Source organism: Alligator mississippiensis, chromosome 7 (genome assembly GCF_030867095.1).
Source record: "Alligator mississippiensis isolate rAllMis1 chromosome 7, rAllMis1, whole genome shotgun sequence".
In the NCBI taxonomy this organism is placed as follows: Eukaryota; Metazoa; Chordata; order Crocodylia; family Alligatoridae; genus Alligator; species Alligator mississippiensis.
The window spans coordinates 38,314,686-38,335,806 of record NC_081830.1 but is presented as its reverse complement, the minus strand read 5'-3'; the positions used below and the strand labels follow the sequence as shown (position 1 = coordinate 38,335,806).

At 46.6% G+C, this 21,121-nt stretch overlaps 2 protein-coding genes across 4 annotated transcripts in view; one reads left to right on the top strand and one right to left on the bottom strand.

Annotated features, from left to right (window-relative positions):
* The first annotated feature begins 1,189 nt into the window (after nucleotides 1–1,189).
* MAB21L4 (mab-21 like 4) overlaps nucleotides 1,190–21,121 on the top strand; it is a 26,316-nt gene continuing 6,384 nt past the window's right edge. The window contains exons 1-5 of one of the 2 annotated variants that reach the window (XM_006276110.4): nucleotides 1,191–4,600; nucleotides 10,249–10,474; nucleotides 13,318–13,471; nucleotides 16,111–16,467; nucleotides 16,802–17,612. In XM_006276110.4, coding sequence (XP_006276172.2) covers nucleotides 3,757–4,600; nucleotides 10,249–10,474; nucleotides 13,318–13,471; nucleotides 16,111–16,467; nucleotides 16,802–16,894 — 1,674 coding nt within the window. In that variant the 5' untranslated portion in view covers nucleotides 1,191–3,756 and the 3' untranslated portion in view covers nucleotides 16,895–17,612. Of the gene's footprint in view, nucleotides 4,601–10,248; nucleotides 10,475–13,317; nucleotides 13,472–16,110; nucleotides 16,468–16,801; nucleotides 17,613–21,121 lie in introns of those variants that run through there. The other variant, XM_019486071.2, reaches the window with a different exon arrangement.
* The window catches only part of AGXT (alanine--glyoxylate aminotransferase), a 23,737-nt gene continuing 19,926 nt past the window's right edge, over nucleotides 17,311–21,121 (bottom strand). For both annotated transcript variants that reach the window (XM_006276119.4, XM_019486072.2), the window contains one exon: nucleotides 17,311–18,633. In XM_006276119.4, the coding sequence (XP_006276181.2) occupies nucleotides 18,526–18,633 (108 nt within the window). In that variant the 3' untranslated portion in view covers nucleotides 17,311–18,525. The remainder of the gene's footprint in view (nucleotides 18,634–21,121) is intronic.

Genomic DNA, 21,121 nt, shown 5'->3' with positions numbered 1-21,121 from the left:
ACTCCACTTACAAAGACCCATGTGTTCAGCTCTGAGGAGACCTGGTCTCATCCTCAAGGTGCTGCCTGTCTCAGTGCTTTCCCCTCTAACCAGCTTGCCTGCAGCCTGTGAAAAATAATTAGATACCTGCTAGTACTTATCAGTCCCTTCTGTTTTTCTTTTTCCTGTATCTGGTTCTGCTTTTTTCTTGGGTCCTGATCCAGTGTCTATGGAAGTCAATGAGAGCGTTGCCATTGATTTAGTGGCAGCAGGATCTGGCCCTTGGTAACGTCAGTGAAGCTCTTAAGCCAGGAACGTCCCTTAGATCTCTAGCATGCTTCCTAGCCCTTTCCCCAGAAGGAACATTTATTATTTGTGCGAGGGGTTGCTGGGGTGGGGTGGGGGGCAGGAGGGGGCTGTGACATTCCCTGGAGAGTTACTGGATTGCTAACTGAAAGAACATCCAAGTGTTAGCCATCAGAAAACCTCAACTGGATAGTTTGCTCTTAAGAGGTGGGGCCAGGGGGCAGGATGTGAGGAGAGTGTGAGGTGGGAGAGGCCGTGCCAGAGGGGCTAGTGAACAAAGGTGCTTCTATTTCCTGGAATAGAAACCTTGGAGCGGTACCTTGAGTCTCCATCTGGGGTGGAAGGAATGCAGGCCGGGCAACGTGCCTAGCTTCATTCACCTATACACCAAGGGCACAGTGGGGGACCACACTCTGCAAAACTGAAGGGGTCTTTGTTGCATGGTGCTTTGTGGTTAACCTACCTCATTCACTCTGCTTAAAAGAGAACCAGGGGGGGAAACAGGGAAAGGAAAGCCTAGAGCTGCAGTGAAATACTAAGTGCAGATAGATGCTTGGTAGCAAAAAATACTCTGGGCCAATCCCATTGAACTAGGAGGGAATTTTATCACTGATTTCAATTGAATTGGGCCCTGTGGGTTGGGTTCTCAGTTGCTCTACACCTTGTAGAGTCAGGTTTGACAATACAAAATCAGTGCCAGAGGCTCCCTATTCTAGTCTGGTGCTATTTTCCACCTGTTTAATGGAAAAGATGCCTCAGGATCCCATGTACTAAGAAGCTTAAATCTTGCTTGATGCCTTTAAATCTGTGAACCTTGGAAGAATTACACCTGTGTAACCACAGGTATTATTTAAAAATGAATTAGTTAAATTGGTGCAAGAGTGGATGCTTTGCTTTTGCTTAAAACTAGGCTGATTTCAGGTCAGCTGATGTTGACTTGGAAGAAGCTGGAGTGGCATTTAAACCAGAACAAGAGTGGCTTTGCACTTATTTAACTAAATCAGTTAAATTAGACCAGCACTAGTTAGACACAACCCCAATTTTTCTCTTTGTATGAATGTACATATAAAGCTGGATGAAATATTTTTGATGAATGGGAAATTTCCCAAAACATGCTGCTGTGGAGGTGCTAAAACTATTTGCAACATTTGGTTGAATTTGGGTAAAAAAAGGGGTGGGGGAATTTTGAAAATACCAAAACATTTCACTTCAACCTTTCGAAACAAAAACTCTTCAACTTGTTTCCTACATGTGTATGCTCTTTCCTTCCCTTTCTGTCCTTCTTCCTTTAATCCAGAACACTTTTTCGTTTGCTAGAGAAGAGAAATGAAGGCAGCTTTAATGTAAATGAGAACCAAGCCTTAATTTCATAATTCTTTTTTCCTTATATGCATCTGATCAGCACATGTTAGGAAATACAGAGCACTCTGAAGAATACTGAATGTAGTTTTTCTAAAGGCACTATTGAAGAGATAACCTTATCTTGCTCTCAGCCTGAGCCACTGTATTAATCAAGATGCAACCTATGGATTAAAACAGGCAGAAAGATTATGCTGAAAATAAAAGAGGACATTTATTTTTCAATATAAGATCAGAGATAATTTCAGCAGGAATTGCTCTCTGATTAGTGCTCGAGTGCATTTTTGACTCGGCAGACAGCATCGGTGATTGATGCTGTCATAACATTATGTAACATTCTTACGCTGAAAGCATGAGTTGAGGAGGTATCAGGAAGAGAAGAAGCTCTCCTTATTCTGAAGGGACTCGCCTTTCTTCAGTTTCGAAGATTTTCACAGCTGCTGCCAACACAGATTTCTGACATGCTTGGTGTTTTAATCATTTCACGGTTAAGAAATGGGTTGGCCAAAGCCCTCAGTGAACACTCACCTCCAAGGCATGTCTTGCCTTTATGGAATGCTGGACCTGGGCTTGGCTGGCAGACAGCCCAACTGATGTGTTTTTAAAGCAGTTAGCACCAATGGCAATTTGCCAGCTGAAAAAGGCAGAGCACAGTCCAGCGTTTCACAGTGGGTGACATTTATCTTAAAGTTGCTCCTCACTATGTCCCCAAGGTCAGGGGTTCCTAGGATCATAGGAAAGTAGGGCTGGAAGGGACCTCACCAAGTCATCTAGTCCACCCCTGTGATCAAGGCAAGGTTATCCCTGACTAAACCATCCCAGACAAGTGTTTGTCTAACCTGCTCTTGAAAACTTCCAAGGATGGAGATTCTACAGTTTCTCTAGGTAGCCTGCTCCAATGCTTGACCACCCTTATAGTCAGAACATTCCTGCTAAAGTTCTGACTATTCTAGCTTCATCTACAGAGAGATCAAAAAGAACAGGCCAGAGGGCCTTGGTCCTAGCCGAGAGGGAGCAGGTATTCCTTGAGGCTGGATGGATCCTGTGCTTACTCTAAAATACGGGATTCTTTGTACTGATTTCACCGCACACTGCATTAGGCTCAGGACTTGCACTTGAGGCCTGGTGCAGTCCTCACCTGGATAGGGAGCTCAAATGAACTTTCCCTCATCTGTTTGATTTGCAAATGAAGACCACCAGACAAAAGAGAAAGCCAGCAATATTGAGGAGCAGGGCATATAAAGCCAATAGGCCGTATCATGCCTCTTGCCACACAGTTTGTAGCAGGAGAAGAGAGAAGCATGCCAAATCCACAGAGTAAAGTGTACCTAGGCTTGCAGGAGGCAGGGGTCTGGAGGCCCATGATGGAGATGGCACATCTTCCAAATCCCTAACACCTGAGACCTACAGGCCCTGGGGGCTGGATCAAGTACTAGGCACTGCTTAGGACCCCAGTTCCTGGAAACCTATTACTAGATCACAGTTTTAGCATTCACTACAAAACAGCTGTGCTTCCAGCCAAGTGAGAATTACACACAAGCTGAGAGAAGAGCTCCCCAGTGGGCAGGTGACCTGCCATCTTCATCTCTGAGCTGAGGCTGGCCACCACCTCAGGGAGAGCAGCTCTCTCCTGTGGGATTAGGACAGGGGCTCCCCTGACTTGTATATGGGCCCCAGGCTGCCTTAACCTGGGACTTGATTTATTTCTGCCTAGGAAATAAGTTCCACCCTTCATGTGTGGAAATGTGCCAGACACAAAGTGATCAGAGAGGCACTAGGGGAAAAGGACCTTAAGGCCCCTTAGTCAACTGGAAACAGAAACACATCCTGAATAGCCATTGCTATTCCTTATTCCTCTTGCCACCTCTGCTTTGACAAATGGATGCAGTAGGGTTATGGGGAAATCTATCACTACCTGCTTAAATATTACTCTGCCTGTGACAAATTAAAGCTATACCAACAAGGTATTGATAAGGATCAAGTGCAGTGGACAGTGAGCCAGATCCTCACCAGAGGTAAATTGGTAAATCTCCACTGACATCACTGGGCCCAAATCCAGGTGGTATAAATCATTGTCCTTCCATTGAAGTTAATGGAGCAATATTGGTTGAGATGTTGGATGACAATCTAGCCCAATATTTTTGGGTTTGCTGGGTGGGGGCAGCTCTGAGCTATGTCTCAGCCTCACCAGGGTGGATGGGTCCCTGGCTGCTTTACCAGATTGTGAGTGAACCACCCAAACAATGGGTATTTCAAAATCACCTGGCACTCTTTCAACTATTTGGCAGGGAAACACAGAGCGTGTTATGCCTCTGGAATTTCACTCAGCTTGCTGCTCCTCCCACCAGGCACCTGCTTCAGCCCTCCCACCCCTTCCCCTCCTACTTCCCTGATGTTTCTAGGTGCCACTTACACCACAGCAGGAGGTCTCTGGACAACAGCTTCTTAGCCATGGCTGTGAAGGTTTCCCATTGGCATAACTATCTCAGAGTGATACTGTCCAGGGAGGACCAGAGGATGGAGCATTTCCAAAGGGCAGAGAACATCCTGCTGACTGTGTTAGAGGAAGTTAATGCCATCGATCCCAGGTTTTTAGTGGATTATTCGAGAAACCTGGAAGCCTTTGAATTTGCCCTCTGCTCCTCAGAGGATGAAGTGACTGTTGAGGTTCCCCTGTGGCTTAATGGCGATGACCTCTTGATGAAGGAGGGCTCAGGTCACTGGAGCCAGTCTGGAAGGGGTACCAGCAGACACTATCCAGTATCAGACTTCTGCTACTTAGGAGTGCCCAAGGAAGGAGCTGGCTTGGAAAACTGGACCAGTAAAGATGTATTCAGTACAGCAGACAGTGCTGAATGCAGTGGGTACATAGTCCCAGGCAAGGTTCTCAGACTCCTGAGGGAACTCATTGTTGCTGCCATTGTACACTGCAAGCACCAGTTCCTCATCCAACCAGGTATGTATGTCAACTGTATGTGTCCCCCTGCACCCTCTCCACATGTAGCAGGGGGGTGTTGTGGGTCTCTGAGTTTTGACCGAAGGCTTCCTTCTGTGTTTGTACTCCTGAGGCAAAGGGGGATGAGATGCAGATGCAGAGAGACACACAGGGATGTGAGGGGAGACACAGAGAGAGGAGGAGAGGTCAGGAGAACAGGAAGGATAGAAAGAGAGAAAAAGATAGAAGGTGGAAGTTGAAACCACTGATTACATGGAATGAGTTTGACGGACTTCAGCTCTGTATAAGTTGATAAACTAGGCAAAAGTGATAGATCTTACCTCAAAATGAACAATCCTGGACAGGCCAGACTCTGAACTTCTTCCTACTCCAGGGGAAAGTGACTATATTAATTCAGAATTGGCATCCCTGGGTACAGCAGTGTAGGCAGGCCCAGGCCTAAGCTGTGACCAGGACATACAGATCCCCTCTCCTACCAAGATGCAGCAGCTGGCTCATTAAGTAAGGTCCATATGGTCCATTTTGGAGGGGGTGGTGACATAAATAAGAGTTCCGGGATCCAGATGCCAGTGGAATTGGCATCCTGTTCAGATTCCAAGCTGGTTATTTTCTGGGCACAGGAAAATAAGAGACCCTCACAGGGCTCAGCTAAAGAAGTCAGTGTCTTCCTTAAAGGCTGTTGTGGAGCACTGTTGGAACATGCTATCCTCAGTGTTTCACTCTTGAGTTGTCTGCATTTCAGTGGTGGTTAGGTGATTCCTGCAGAGCAGTTCTAGTCTAAATGGCTATGGGATTTTACAGGAGAAAAGGGCTAGCTATATTATCTTATCAAGGTTCAGGCCTGCATTGCAATAAAGTTGCTGAATGAAATCCTGACCTCACTAAAGTGGAGGGGAACTTAATCACTACCTTCAGTAGAACCAGGGATTTCATCTGCTGTGACTCAAGATGGTGTAATGAGAGGTTATCGGGGCATCCTGACTGTGCTGATTTGCTGTGTAAGGGCTGTTAATTCCTGCCCCTCAATGGCCAGCTACAAGCTGAACTGGGACTGATCTTGGTCTCAGCTATTGCCCTTCATGAATTCTGGATGGAAAACAGCACTGCTATCAGTCAGATAAAGGACTAGTGCTGATGTTAATCACAGGAAAGGCTTCTGATGTTCAGTTTTAGCCCCAAAACACTCTTAAAACACCACAGATTAATGAAAAATGGTATTTATCCAACAAACAACAAAAAGTCATATTATGGATTTTGGGCAGTAGTAAAAAGTTGACTTGTCACACAAAAGCCTCAGAAGAATCAATCTGTGATGACCAGGATTCCATTATGGAAAACAGCAGAAGAACGGGAGGTTTTCTGTTCATGTACTGTCATTGTGGTGCAGTTTAAACTAAGGTGAAGGTCATTTTCATGCACAGAAAAAAGTCAAAGCAAGATCCTATTTAGATAAGAATTTTGGGGATGACCTGAACAAATGTTTTCATCATGTTACATAAAAAGCAAAACCTCCATACAATTCATACAATATATAATAATTTTATATATATATAAATGCCCCTCCCCCCATTTTGGTCATCTATATAGACCTTGAAAATTGATAAAACAACAACATTAACCACCACAACCCAGAGGCCCAACCCAGAGGCCAGTGCACTGCTGAACTTTGTGCTCTATGCAAGGAGCTAGGGGTAGGGCCAGTTAAATGGGGTTGGGTGACTCAGCCAAGCACTAGATCTTGACCCAGAAAGTTCAGTCACTGGGAAAGGGGATATGGAGCGATGATCATACTATCCTTGTCCTCCATAACCACTAGCGAGGACTAGAAGGCTGTACTAGAGAGACAGTAATAAAGGCTGGACTGCTGGTGCAGAGGAGCCAGATTACAACCTGGATTTTGGCTGCCTGTGTCTCTGTCCCTAATGCTACAGGGGATCCTAATTATCCCCTGCTATCCCCCAACTCCAGCTGGACTAAACTAAAAACACACAGATGCTGAGCTGACAAACACAAATCAACTCCAGTTTTTCCTTAAAAGGAGAATATGAATCTACTGGGACCTGTCTGACAGAGCCTGTGTTCTCTGTTGCAACTAATCTGTCTCCCTGGGTGTGATACCTGCCTTGTGAACAGTGGGTGGAAGTTAGTACCTACAGCACTGGGTGTGGAAGTCATTTTTGGCAGCTAGTTACGGTGCTGTGTTTTTAAAATATAAGCACAAGAAGGGGAAAAGCCAGCATATTTGCAACAGAGATCACTAAACTAGGTAACTTTACTGCAGTGCATTTAGTGTGAGAGGTAAATAAAATCTAATAAAGGCAAGTAAAACAGTAAAATCAGCCTGGAACCATTATACTTCCCTGCAGTGTCCTTTGAAGGATTTTTTAGAAGTAAAAACAGCTCCACACAACATCCTCATCATATTCACTACATGGGCCACATTCAACCTCCTGCCTGAAGCCTCCTTACCATGTCATCATCCTACAGGGTTTGATTTGAACCCCTCCACACCTAGCTTGTGCTAACTGCTAGCCAACTGTGTTTTCCCACTGGCAGCCCCAGTGCTGTCAAACCTGCTTTTCACTGTGTTGGCACATTAGGATTTGTTTTCTCTCACTGTATCTTTGTCAGGCTGTGAGAGAATCCAAGGTTCCAGCTTTCATAAGGGCTGTTATTAGGGTTCTGCTAGTTCTGGATGACATAGTACAAAATTGTAATGCAGGTATGTGCCAGTATGAAGTGTTGTGGGATGCTATGCTGGAAAACAGCAGGGTGAGAATATTCTCTCTCATTTCTGGAGTTTCCTGGATGTTGAATGACAATGCAGGAGAAATAATGAGACAGGGAGAAGTTATGCTAGCATGCCTTAGTGCTGGAGATTTGGGGAAGCCATGTGAGATGGTACTAGTGGTACTAATGCCGTTCCACCCCTGTGCTGGAAATACATGCAGAGTTGTGCTGCAAAATAACTGGTCTTTTACTGCAGTTTTGCATCTTAAATAAAGAATCCCACTCCACTCAGTTGAAGGGGAGCTACAAACTCTCTGGCTCAGTCAGTGATATCCTGACTCCAGTTTTTTGCCCTTTTCTTTTGTTATCTACAAATGCCCAACTCGGGATCCTTAAAATTCTGGTTTATTAGGTGGATTGAAACACTGTAATGAAGTGAAATCATAAACCGTGGGGCTGGTGTCCCCCCGCACATGCACACACACAGTAGTAAGCTACAAGAGTCGGGTATACCTATCTTACAAGCGCTGGAGTTTGCCGTCTACGGCCAGTCGAGGCTTCTTTCAGCGTGGTGTTATCCTCCAGAAGGGGGTCGCCAGCTGGTCCTTCTGGGTGGACAGGTAGGGTGCTGGTCAAGTTGGAGATCAAGAGGGTGCCGCTGAGGGTCACTTTTCACTGCTTTCTTATTTGTCCTTGGCAGACTTTGGTGACTCCCCAGTTTTCAGGTTTGCCCAATCCAGCAGTCATTGACCCTCGTGGGACTTCCCCCCTCGGTGGCTACTGGATGGCATCTGTCAGCTCCAGGGGTCATCCGCATGTACGTGCAGGTTTGGGAGTCCGTTGATGAATTTTGAATAGGGCTCTGGGAGCGGTCGATCTGGAGATATTCAGCCCAAAAGTTGGTCCCTGGCATTGATTAACTCAGGCCAGTGCTCCTAGCCCTTGATCAGTGACGTTTAGAGATGTCCCGGTTGCTACATTGTCTTCTATTGATTTCTTCCCTTGGTTGATCTGCAGTTTCCTTAGGTGTTAATTGCTGCCTGCTACTGTGTTACACATTCAATCATTGATTCACTTGCTCTTTCAGGAGCCCGCCTGATACAGGGAAGTGGAAGTTTGACTCCTGCCCTTGTTAACATTGTTACTAAACACATTTATAGTTGAAAGATGAAAGGTGAAGAGTACAAAATATAAGCTACAAATGTAATACCATGGCACACAAATAGATAAAAATACCAAAATACAAGGGGAGATACAAAATGCACACATACAAATTTTAAAACACAATTCCTTATCTTAAAGTGAAAGAAAGAGGAAGGAAGAAAAGGTAGAAGAGGAAAAACATATTCAAAGAGGGGAGAGCAAATGCAGGCAAAAGGGAAAGGAGGCTTTCTTCTACACTTTAAATTAAAATTTCTTCAATTGGCCGGTGAATTTTTATTGAGTGGTAGGGTATACTCCAGCCTTATGGAACCCAAGATTTATGGGTGCTCTCAATCTCCCTTCTTCATAATGTGGAAGATCTTTTGGAAGTAACAAGAATTCCTATACTTCTAGCTTAGCATTCAAGGGGCAGGGAAATAGCCCCTGGCAATGGTTGCTACTGGAAAGAAGATCACTAGATGAAATTAAGAAATAGAGTTTTGCAATAAAGAGACAGACATCTTTGCTTTAATGCCTGTGAGACCAGTTTTCCTCCTTCAGGGTTCACATAGCTATTACCAAATTCTTGAGATGAAAGAACCGTACCAAATTCTTGAGATGAAAGAACCCAAACTAATAGACAGACCTAGGCGACATTCTTCCAAAATTAAAGAAAAAAACCCCATTATTCATCCTGTTCTACCAATCAGTGTCAAAGGTCTCTTGAGCCTAGTGGCTTCCTGGGTGGGCTTGGCTAATTTATTCCAGACAGAAGGGGTGGGTGGACAGAAGGCTGTTCAGGCTGTAGCCAAGATCACACCCGGGAGCGATGTCACTAGCATCACATCTGGCTGCCTTAGACTTCCCAGCCTGATTGACTAGGAACCTGTTTACAGCTGGTTCAACAGAGAATAGCTTTTGGCACAGCCCAGTGCCAAACTCAGTTTTATGCTTTTATCATTGTAGCACAGCACCTTTGCCACTTTGCACCAGGCTCTGCTTTTGTTCATAAGCAGGTTGAAGTTTCCATTGAAGTTTGTCACTAGAAGAAGGCATATGGCAAAGAAGGTATGACTTGCAGCACGAAGGGGGATCTTGCTTTATGTGATCTTCCTTTCTTACTGTTTGTTTCCACTGAGTAGAACCAGGGGGAGATTTTTAATCTTACCCTTTAAAAAAGAAAAGCAATACAGAGCGTTAGCTGGGCGTTAGGCAGGAGAACGAAGAGAGAACTCTAGCAATGGATGGGATAGACAGCTAGGAGCAAACTAAGTGATCAAAAAGACATCTTGGAGGTAGGCACAGTAAGACTGAAATGGTTTGATGGCATCTGGGGGAGAAGGGTTCCCTGCATGGGTGAGACTGCATAGAGAAGCAGAGGGGTGGGTGGACAGAAGGCTGTTCAGGCAGATGTGTGGGGAATTTGGAGAGGAACACAGAGAAGATCTGCGGACAGGAAGGCCTTGTTTGTCTCTGGGAGCAGCCCTGTTATGGCAGTCTGGGCCTGGCAGCTGTTATCATGGAGCTCCTCAGAGGGGACAAGGTAATTAATGGTTTAGATCAGTGGTTTCCTACAGGGCTCATCTAGTTTGGTGCAAACTGTGGCATTTGGGCTGGTACCACCATACTGATCACTGGCCACCAGTGGCTGAACTGCAGCTTAGCCTCAAGGCAAAGAGGGAAAGGAAAGAGGTGCTTAGCATGAGTGAGGGAGAGGAAGGATAGTGAGGTCTATAAGAGGATCATTTTTAAATACATCTGCTTCCCATGCCCAGGTGACCTCAGTGCTGAGAGACTGAAGGAAGAAAGCATGCAGCTGCCTCTGCTAGTGTCCAGTGGTTGGAAGATTATCCAGTTCAACCTCATCCCAGTTGTGAAGAGAACACAGGCAAATCTTAAACTTAGCAGCAGCAGATGGAGAGAAAGAGGATTTCCAGAAGGCAGCCTGAGCAGAGTAACTCAAGGGGTGGACTTCATCCCTGCCACATATCATCACTGGAGGTAAACACTGCTCCAGCCACCTTTGATTTGCACATCTTCCTTAGCATCACATGATTTCTTACCAGGTGAGAGACAGGGAGTTTACCTACCATAGAAAGCATCAGCTAGGATCCAGCCTTATAGCTTTGTAGAATTCAACCCAACTAGCTGGAACAGGGAGGGAAGCATTTGTTTCTGTACATTCTGGTGATTCCACCCCTCATCTCCACCTTCCCTCTGTCCCCCATTTCATTTGAAACTTCAGTGAAAATTTTTATCAAAGTCTTGAGACCTTTTGATCGGCCATTGAAGGTGACTGAACTGAAAAGCAGCCTTCATCAGCAAGATTAATCACAATGAAATGAAGACTCTGCCATGGATGTGGCCTAGAATGGAGCTCAGCCCTCTGATTAATTCATCTGCAAAGCAATGCTGGCCCCTGCTGGGATTTTAGGCCCTGATTTTAGGGTGTGTTTAGGTGTTCAACTCCCTCCAAAATCAAACAAAGCTCTGGCCCTAAATACTTTTAAACATTAGATCTTTGTTCCATAGCTAAGGGTTGATCTGTAGAGTTCATCCTGGCCACAGCAGGCAATTCCACAGGACTAAGGGGAGTTTCTGGCCTCCAGTTAAGCATGTGCTGAATCCACCAGCTTTTTCTGCCTTGAGCAGCTCTAGGCGGCAAGCATCCATGAGAAGCCCAGCTGTGCAAATGGTGCCAATTTAGAATCAGAAGCAAGTGCTATTTTTAAATCTTAATTGCCATGTTCTTAAAACAGGAAAGTACAAGGTGTGACTGCACGGCAGGAAACAGCATGGACTAGGGGAGCGCACGGATTCTGTTCCTGCTTGGCCCAGGTGTGGTGTGGGGAGAGGACCTCTGCCTTGGCTCTACAGGGCAAACCCTGCCCTGTCTGCTATTAATATATTGTGAAGTAAATACAGGGCTATGCCCTGCTGTGAGCAGAAGTCTCTTGTTCAGAGGAAGTCTGCTTCCTCACCAGCCCCCTGGTCATAAGGTTAAAGAGACAATTTGGAGGACAGAAGGCCTGCAGGCTTGCTCCACTGCCAGTGAGATTGCTGCAACTCCAAAGCTGCAGTCCTGTTTTGGGAGAGAGAATGGCTGGGAGGAGTTTGTACATTAAAAACAAGAGGGCATTGCTCATCTACAGGGGGATCCTCTCACTGATGGCCATTGCCAGCCCAGCAGCTGAGGGCTTTTTTACAGAGCTGACAGCAAAGAGAAGGCACCCTGTGATTGCTGTAGTATAATTAAAGAGGTGGAGGTGGGGGCAACCGGGGTACCAGCCCTGGGTTTCAAATTATTGGGGGCGCTCAAAAATAGCAGCCGCTGCTTTTCTGACTGCTGTGCTACTGCCATCAGCCTGGCTGTGGCCGATGCCTTGTGTGCTGCCATTAGCCAAGGTACATCTCAGCCCAGTTATACCTCTGTTACACTGAGCCATTAGTCCCATTCCATCTCCTCAGCTGTCACAGGGAGTTCACCTTTCAGACTGGGCTTTCAGAGACTCATTGTCATCTCTTGATCTTAGCCCTCAGTGCCCCATTTTGGGACATAAGGTCTGACATTCCACAATAGGGCAGATGTGAAGCTGGTCTCCACAGAGAACACCACCCCCCACACTTGGCTGTCCCAGACCAGGCTGGATCATCCGGGGTGGGTAGGAAGTGAGCTCATGAATGGGCTTGCAGTTCTGGATGGCTTCAGCCAGGAATGAACCCCCAGGCCCAGACCTTCCCAGGTCCAAGGGAGTTAGGTGCCTGAATCCTCTGGAGGACCTGAGCCCTGGTTGCCTCTGAACCTCTTTAAGTTACTTGCAGGCTCTGAAACATGTGATGCCCTTGCTTCAGGGGAGGAACAGGTGGTGCCTCCCAGAAGGAGAGGGCAGGCAAAAACTGAGGGAGGTGGACAGGCAAGGATGTCTCACCACAGCAGATATGAGAGGTGATAGATGGAACAGCTGCTCCCAGAGCTCAGGATGCACATCTCAGTCTCATAACTAGTGAGCAGAGAGAACCAGCCATAGAGCACAGACTGCATCTCAAACCGATCTAGTTGTACCTCATCTGGGGTGAAACTGGGCCTTTTGCATCACATTCATGGTGATGCAAGCAGCATGTACCCCCAGACTCAGTGCTGCTGCCCCTCTTCAGCATCAAGGATCCAAGTCATAACTCTATCTATGCCTGCCTGCCCCTTTCATTCCCAGGGGATCCACTCAGAGCTTGCTCCCCACTTCCCCCAGAACAGAACAGGGCCTGTGATTCAAGGGAACCCTTATAAAGGCCCTCATCACTGGCTCACATATGCACGGACATAATCCAGCCTTTTGGGAGGACAGGAGAGTGAGGATGGTCAGGGAATTATGGAACTGAAGACTCTTCCAAGTTCCGTTTATGATATGTTTCATACTTAATGCTTCCCTCAGAGAGGATACGGCTCTCGACTTCTGGAGCTGATACTGATTTTGGCCCTCACACATTGTACACACTTGTAAGACCCAATTGAACAATAATGTTCAGAAATGGGCTCTATATTTGGGTGCCTCTGCTTTTAAGAGTGGGCCCCTGGAATTGGTGGCCCCTTAAGAAATGTTGGAGGAGCTCTTGGGGGACCAAGGCCAAAGATGTTTCTACAGGTGCCATCTTCCTTCACATTGGCATCTCGATTTTTCCCTGCCGTCTCTGATCTCCTGGCTTTGTGGTTACAAAGGTGCCATTTTAATTAGATTCCCTTGACTTAGCCCTTCATTCACGGTAATGCTGATTCAGCCCAGACCATCTCTGGAAAGCCCTGAAAAAGCACCAAGGTTTTCAGCTGTGGGTAATGTTTGTTTTACCAGGTACTCCACTAATCGTCCTGTTGTGAGACTGCTCCACATCATGGGCACTATGGAAGGTCACCGTTTAGACAGCCTCCGCCTTCTGGACCAGGTCAACAGTGAAGACTGGAGAGAAGAAGGCAAGAAGAGAGGACTCTCATTCAAGCATTTGGAGGTACATTCCTCAAGGAGATGGTACAAGGGCACTGTCCTTGTAAGCAGATATATCCTGAACTACATTATGGTGGGGAAGCAAAGCTAGTTTTAGGCTCATGCGCCCAAATTCTCTAAGATATTTGGGCACTAAAATCAAGGGGAGGTAGGTATTTGAATATCTCTGAGGTTCTGGGAACTGGTTTCTGCTGAAAGAAAATCTCAGATGCTCTTTAACTCAGATACTTACAGGCCTCTAAAATACAAAAATATTCCTCACCTGTGAAATATGAGACAGTCTTAGTGGAGGAACAGCACATGCTTCCTAGAAAGAAACATTGTCAGCAGAAATAGAGCTAAGGGGATGGATGGAAGATTAAATTGTTCTTGGTGCAATCTAGCTGGAAATGTGTGTGGTTATGTGAAGTGTGGTACCTCTGTCTTAGAACAGGTGGCCACAGCAACTCAGGTATATCTGAATACTGTATGCCACTCTCTTGTGGCCATGAGAGCATGTGCACACCATAATTCTCTCAAGGTTAATGGTAATTCTTGTTTAGCTCAAGTGACAGAAGCCTATGTTTCTAGCCTGAAAGGTTCTGTGTTGGGTTCTCTATACTGTGTGTGTGATGACTAGTCCATGAAGAATTGAAGGAGGAACCTCCAGAGGTAAAAGTTCGAGCTCCTATGTCTTGACATAATGCACCAAAGGTTCTTGTGTTAGAGGCTGTAATGTCCTCTGTAGGTTGGCACACACTCACCATGGGGTCCAATACAGGTTGGACCTGGCTGCTGACTGGTTGTGGATCCATTATAAGAGAGCCTCACTACAACAACTTTACAAGTTGCTTTGTTCACCAAGCCCCAATATGCTATTATGGGTTTGCACACTGCAGGAGGGTTATGCTTTGTAGTTTGGGCAAACTTCACCTCTCAACATTCCACCAAAGGAAACATGGAGCTACTGAACCTGTTTGTTTTATAACCTGGGCAGGTGCCAACTGCAAAGGTCAATGCTGGGGATGCTGTGCTTGTGACAGTAGCATGTTTATTCCTTCGCATGTGCTTCATTTAGCAGTGCCTCAACCAAGGAGTAGACCAGTATAAAACTTTCCTAGGGAAACTTCCCTCCTTCCCAAATATATATTTGGGTTGATAAAAACAGTTGACAAATACAGGCAAAAAAAAAAGTGAGAGAAAACTTGAAAAAATTTGAATGATTTATTCCAAATTCAGTGTGTTATTTCAAAATGGCATTTCTTCCAAAATATACCTTTAAAAAGGGGGGAAAGACCCTTTCTCCCCCCCCCCCAAAAAATGAACTTTTAAAATTTAGCTTGGATGAACCCAAAGCAAAAATATTTGTGTCTCCTCTTCACCTCCCCCTCCCTTCCGCAGCCTTTTGTTTCAATGGAAAAGCAATGCCTTTGCATTCCAGACTGCCCTGAAGCAACTGTTTCCCTCCAATTTTGTGGTTTGTTCCCTGAAGAGAAAATCTATTAGTTGCACAGTTCTAGCGAGGAAGTGTCATGTTCCCTTTTGCATTTTTAATAAATCCAGAACCAGAGTGCAGGATTGTAGGAGTTTCTCCTTTCTCTGTGAACCTGGTCAGCCTGGGTGTTAAGGGAGCTGATTTTGGGTAGCATTGGCCTTTATGGCTTGTATATGTTTCATGTTACCACTTGGTGCCAGAAAGTGCTATCTATCCTGCTAGATGTTCCACGTCTCAGTATCCCAGCTGTGTTATACTGATTAAAAGCAGAAGACTGTTACTAAAGGATTAACATAAATCCTTGATGACTGGCATAGAAGAGAGGACATAAGCAGATGGAGGGCATAATGGGGTCATGTATCTGTAACAGGGTGGTCTGTCCTTTTAAGAGGGAACAATTAGCCCTGTTGAGGAGCCCAGTTACGGGGCATTTGGATAATGAAGGAGGGTTATATTTGGAGTTGAAGACTCCAGAACTGAGAGTGGATAGACAGCAAACTGTGAGGGAGAAGTTTGTAAGGGGGAAGGAAGCAGGATGAATTGAACAGCTTGCTGCATGGAGGGGCTAGGCTGCTGTGCTGTGGCTAGAGCAAAAGAGGGTCCCTTCCCAGAATCTGGGACAGGACAGTAGGATTTTGTTTTGCTTATTTTCTTTGTTTAAAAGACTGTGTTTTACTCGGGAGGACAAATTGAGAAGCTCCTTAAGGAACAAAATCTGCCTGCAAAAGCCAGCAGGCCAGGCAACCTGCTTACAGTATCCATGCTTACCTGCATCTGTGCTATAGCTGTATTGCAGAATCCAAGCTCTCATTTAACCAAATCACTGCAAAGAGAACTATCAGGATGTGAATTGAGCTAACTGATGTGGACATATTGGCTTGGCTCTGGCAGTAGTCTAACACAATAGCTATGAGGGGCTGAGCAGCCCCATTCATGTTACTGGGATGTTAACAAAGGTCTGGTGACAAGTTAAATCTCCATCTGAAGTGCTCAGTTACCACAGTTATGCATGTACACATGGCTCAGATTTTCAAAGTTGCCTGAGGGGTCAGAGCATCTGATTCCCTGTAACTGTAATAGGCGTCTTAAGCTTTGAACATCTTTCCAGATCTATGTAGCCCATCCCAGTGGTTTGTATATTCCATCTTCTTACTCTCTGCCTCCCCCAGATGGTGTTGCTGTGGGCCACGGAGCTGTTCCCTTCCCCTGAGGACTGGGAAGAACTAGAAGGATCCATCTATCGGCTCCTTGTGATCCTCCTTTGTAGTTTGGCAACCAAAAACCTACCCCACTTCCTGCGTCCTGAGGAAAACCTCTTCCAAGAAGAGGACCTAGACCTGACCACCTTATACCACAAGGTGGAGGGGTTTGCCAGTACCCCACAGCGGTTCCTCAAGTTCCATTTCACTCCCATGGGGCATAACAACCTTCAGCAGAAGGATATGGGCATCCAGGCCTTGCTGCAGCTCCCAGCTAAGAACAGCAGCTACTGGGACACTGCCTTCTTCGATGTCCTGCTTAGTAAGGTAATCGGGAATCACAGTTTGGGAGATCCAAGACCTTGAACACTGAGGCCTGGATTGTGCAGTGTAAACTGGGCACAGTGGAAGGGGACTGACAGGGAGATCAGGAAGGTATCTGATTTTCTATACAGCCCCACGTACAAGCTAGAGCCATTCTGTAGGTGGTGTAATTTGTGCCAGGTGGCTATGACCCCCAAAGGAGCTGCCACCCTCTGGGGACTGTCTCTTGTGGGGTTGGAATGGACTATATCATGATCAGTTGGGTTCAACCAAAGCAGGCAGAATTCCAGAAATTCCCTTTCATTCAACCAGATCCTCCTCTTTCCCTGTTATTCAGTTTCAGGTCTACCGGATCCAGGACAAACAGAGGCTCTCTGCTATGTCAAATACTTTACTGAAGGCCAAGAAAGCAGTTCATGACCAGAGCTGAGCCATGTCCTGCATTGCTGTTTCTGCTTTGATCACAGCCCTCTTGCAGGAACCAAAAATTCCTTGGGTAGTTCAACAAGGCAGAGAAAAGAGAAGGGGCAATCAGAGCAGAGAGGAAATAAGCTTGTGGTGAGGCCTGGGATGGATAGGTCATGTCAGCAGAAGGGGAGAGGTGATGGGCTCACTTATGGATTTTATACAACCTCTGCCTTTTAATGAGCAGGTGAATATACTCTGTGTATGGTTTTCTGTTTAGGACACTCAGCAGTCCCTTATCATCATACCAGTAGCTGAATTCTCTGTACATACTGTGCAAGCCCAGCTGGTTTCAATTACACTAAATATTTTTTGTTATTTGGACTGGATCTTCTGCTGGGAAATATGGTGCTCCTGAGCAAATCCAGTCACACAAAGACCTGTTGTGCCACATGTCTCTGTTTATTAATATAGTGTATTCCACCCTCTGTTCACATCGCACGTACTGGCAAATTTACACATGCACATGGTGTTTGTTTTTGTATGGTTTTGTATATCAAATCCTGCAGTTAGAGCCTGGCATCTGATCCTATGGTCCTGATTGGTTTAAAATACCTTTTTTGGAGGATGTAGCTTCCTAATTGCAGGACCACTGTGTGCTGGTGGCCTAGCCCCTGCTGGCTGTGGGGACAATTGGGGCAGAAGCTGCAAGGAAGGAGAAGGAAGAAGTGGACAGGGCTGAACAAGAAGCCATGTTCCTAGAAGGCCTTGGGCCTGCAGATCAGAGCACAGCTGCCATGCTGCAAGGAGTGTAAAGGGAGGCTATGAGTGCAGAGGGTGTAGATAAGCCAGCTCTCTGCACTAGGCAGCAATAGATCCTGCACTGCTTATAACTTTTAAAGACTGCAGGGTGCTAAGGAGGGGACATAGGAGCAAAGTAGGCCTGGCTGAAGAGACAGGGGCTTACCTGTGCTCCCCATCATGTAAACAGGACACTTAGCTCCTTGCCCCCCTATGTAGGCCCACTCTGGCTTCTGGGCAAGAGCATCACACAACACTGCTGATGCACACTCAGGTTGCACTGGGTCTCTATGACCACCTCACCTTTCCCCTTGTATGCTGGAGTGCATTGTTCCACAAGTGAATGCTGCAAAATCAAGTCATGATCAGGGCTGTGGGATAATTCTGTATGCTGCTGCCTCACCACCTCCTCCTGCTGTGGACAGGTTGAAAGCCAAATCAGATCTATAACTGCACCTATCAGCTGGATCATGTTATTCCACTCCTCCAGCACTTCATTGGCCTTGTCCCCTCTTGTTTTTTCCTGTCAATCCCACACTGCCCCTCCCACATGCTGATTATTTGCCAGTAAAGCAAACACTCTGAATGTCCATGTGCAGATCCAATCAATACTGCAAACAGCCAGTTCTCAATGGAACGTTCTGCCCTTCTGAGTCTGAAAGACTCCTTTCTCCCCTGGAAGGTGCTTCAGCTGGCCAGGTGTTCACCAATATTTTGCCAGGTACAATAGACGTGAGGGAAAGAGGGCACCATCTCCTTTCCACCTTCTGATTTGAATTCTAGATAAGACAATGGCATGACCAAGGCCGGAGCTGGCCTCTCCATCCTTGTTTCTGAAGCTGCAGCACAAGGAACTCACATCTTGCTTTTGTGACAATGCTGGAGGGCATCTTTCAGGGCATGGAGGACTCTGTTGACATTGAATTTGGTGGAGTTATAGCCCATGAGTCCTATTCGAAGAACCTGAGGTGAGAGTAAAGAATAATAATTATCAGTAGGATGCACTAAGTTCTCTGATACTTGTCCTAGACAGAAGTTACATTTCATGTTCCAGAGTGGATTCAAGGGCCATGGGGAGATGAAAACCATGCACTCAACAGTGATTTCCTACATGCCTACCATGGGATAGGCTTGATTCTCCAGTATGCTGCATGTTAGGTACATGCAGTAGGTGGAACATGCTGGCAGATCCAAATAGTGCTAAGCTCCATTCATGTCCACTTTGCAATAGTGTAAACTCTACAATTGCAAGAAGTGAAGAATCAGACTGTGTGCATGTGTGTATATAAACACATTAATATAAATGTATATTCTTTTTATTCCTATTTTATTGGGATTGGCTTTACTTAATAATAAAACATGAAATAATGTCATTGGAGCCAATCCCAGTAAAATAGGAATAAAAGGAATTTTCAGCTTCTCCTTTGTTGACACCTGCTCTACTTCTGCTTGCTAAGATGGCCAAGATGAAATATGCTGTGGGTGCATCTACACCTGCCTGTGAATGCGCAGCAATAAGCTCTGGAGCTTTTAGCTTATTGCTGTCGAGCTTGTGTCTACATATGCACCTGGACTGAAGCACATTGAAATGGGCTGCAACAGCCCCAACTGGCAGGGGGCTCAGGGAGTCAGGGAGTCAGCCCACCAGCCTGGGCACTGCTGTGCACAACAAAACTCCGGAGCAGGGTAGTACTTGTATTTACTGTTGCTGAGTTTATTAGTTTTATGTGCTATAATAGGGGTGCACTTGTAGACACTGAGATGTTTACTGCACAGGTAATTAGTCAACTGTGCAGTAAAGATCTTGTATAATTGTGCTCCATAACTTTAAGGTTGAGTTTCTCCTCAGATGAGTGTCTATGGTTAAAGCCAATAAAGGACATTCTGCAGAAAAAGGGGCATGGTGCCAGAGTGATTAACCGGCAGGGGTGGGCAATTATTTGGGTTCATGGGTTACATAGGCAGTTTTGGGGAGCTGTTGTGGGCCAGTCAGCACCCTCCTCCCCAGCCCACAACAGCCCGGAGCCTGTGCACCCTACAGTTCCTCCCTGTCACCGCCACTGGTGCCCTGCAGCAACTGAGTGCACAGCCCTTACACACCCCGCACCTGCTCCAGACTCACCCCGGCCAGAGTGCCAGAGCAGCTGGGACCCACACGCACAGCCCTGGCCTAGGCTACCTTGTGGCAGCTCCACACTGGCCTGTCCATGATGAGCAGAAGCTGCTGCCAGGTGCGGGGGAAAAGTGGCTATCTCCTCCTCATTGTTGTTGGGCCTTTCTTCGTACAGCCACCCAGAGCCTGCGCCTGGGTTGCCCTGCAGCTTTTCTCCGCTGTCACTGCTGCCATGCTGGGTGGCCCGGAGGTGGCGCTGATGGCAATGGTGATGGTGACAAAGAGGAGCTGCAGGGCTGCCCAGGCATGGGCTCCATGCAGCTGCAGCAAGAAAGGTCCAGCAGCGGTGAGGGGGAGGTGACATCTTTTCTTTGCCCCCCCATGCCCAGCAGTAGCTTCTGCCAAGCTGCTACAACTGCTGCCACTGATCACCCTGGGCAGGCAGGTCTGGAGCAGGTATAAGAAGGCCTAGGGCCACGGCTATGTGCATGGGTCCCATATGGTCCAGAGCTGGTCTGCTCCGGTTAGGGCGGGTCCATAGTGGGCACAAGGTAGGCTGGGGCAGGGCGAGGGCAGGGGCTGTATCTGCAGGTCCTCACCAGTTTCCATGGGGCTGGTGGTGGCGGTGGCAGCCAGAAGGAGCTGCTGCTGCCTGGGCTGCCTACAAATGAAGTCCAACTGCAGAGCCACCCCAGCCTCACTGTGTGCCTGAAAGCAGCAGAATGCACCATGGGCAGGGCAGTGTCTGGGCCAGGTGAGACTGAGGGACCCACGGTGAGCCAGACAAAGTCACTCCATGGACTGTATTTGGCCTGTGGGCTGTATTTTGCCCATCCCTGGATTAACACCTCTTGCTGGTATGCCAGAAGTGTGAATTCAAGCCTTCCTCCAGACCCGTGCTAAAAGCTGCCTGCAGCCAACCGCCTATACATATTTATGGTATTATTTGAGAAGTCCAAGGCAAATGGAGGTGTGCTCCTGGCTATACACATTGTAGGTCAAGCTGATCTCATCTGACCTCAGTACAGAAAATAAACAGCAAAGGTCAGTCTGAAAGGAAGGTGAATTCCAGTGGTTTGTTCTGTAGCACATTATAACATTTGGATCATGACTTCTGGAGCTGTGCCTCTTGCAATGGCTTGAGTCACTCCAGCTCCAATAGAAATGGGTGCAGATCTTTCTGTCACCTTCAATAGGAGATGAATTGAGCGTCAAATAAGGAACAGTTCTTCAACTAGGGAAGGGATGGGCATCATATTTCTTCCAAACAAAGTCCTGCATAGAACAACTTTGTTTAAAAAAACCCCAACAACTTCATGACAAAACTGCAAACTTCTC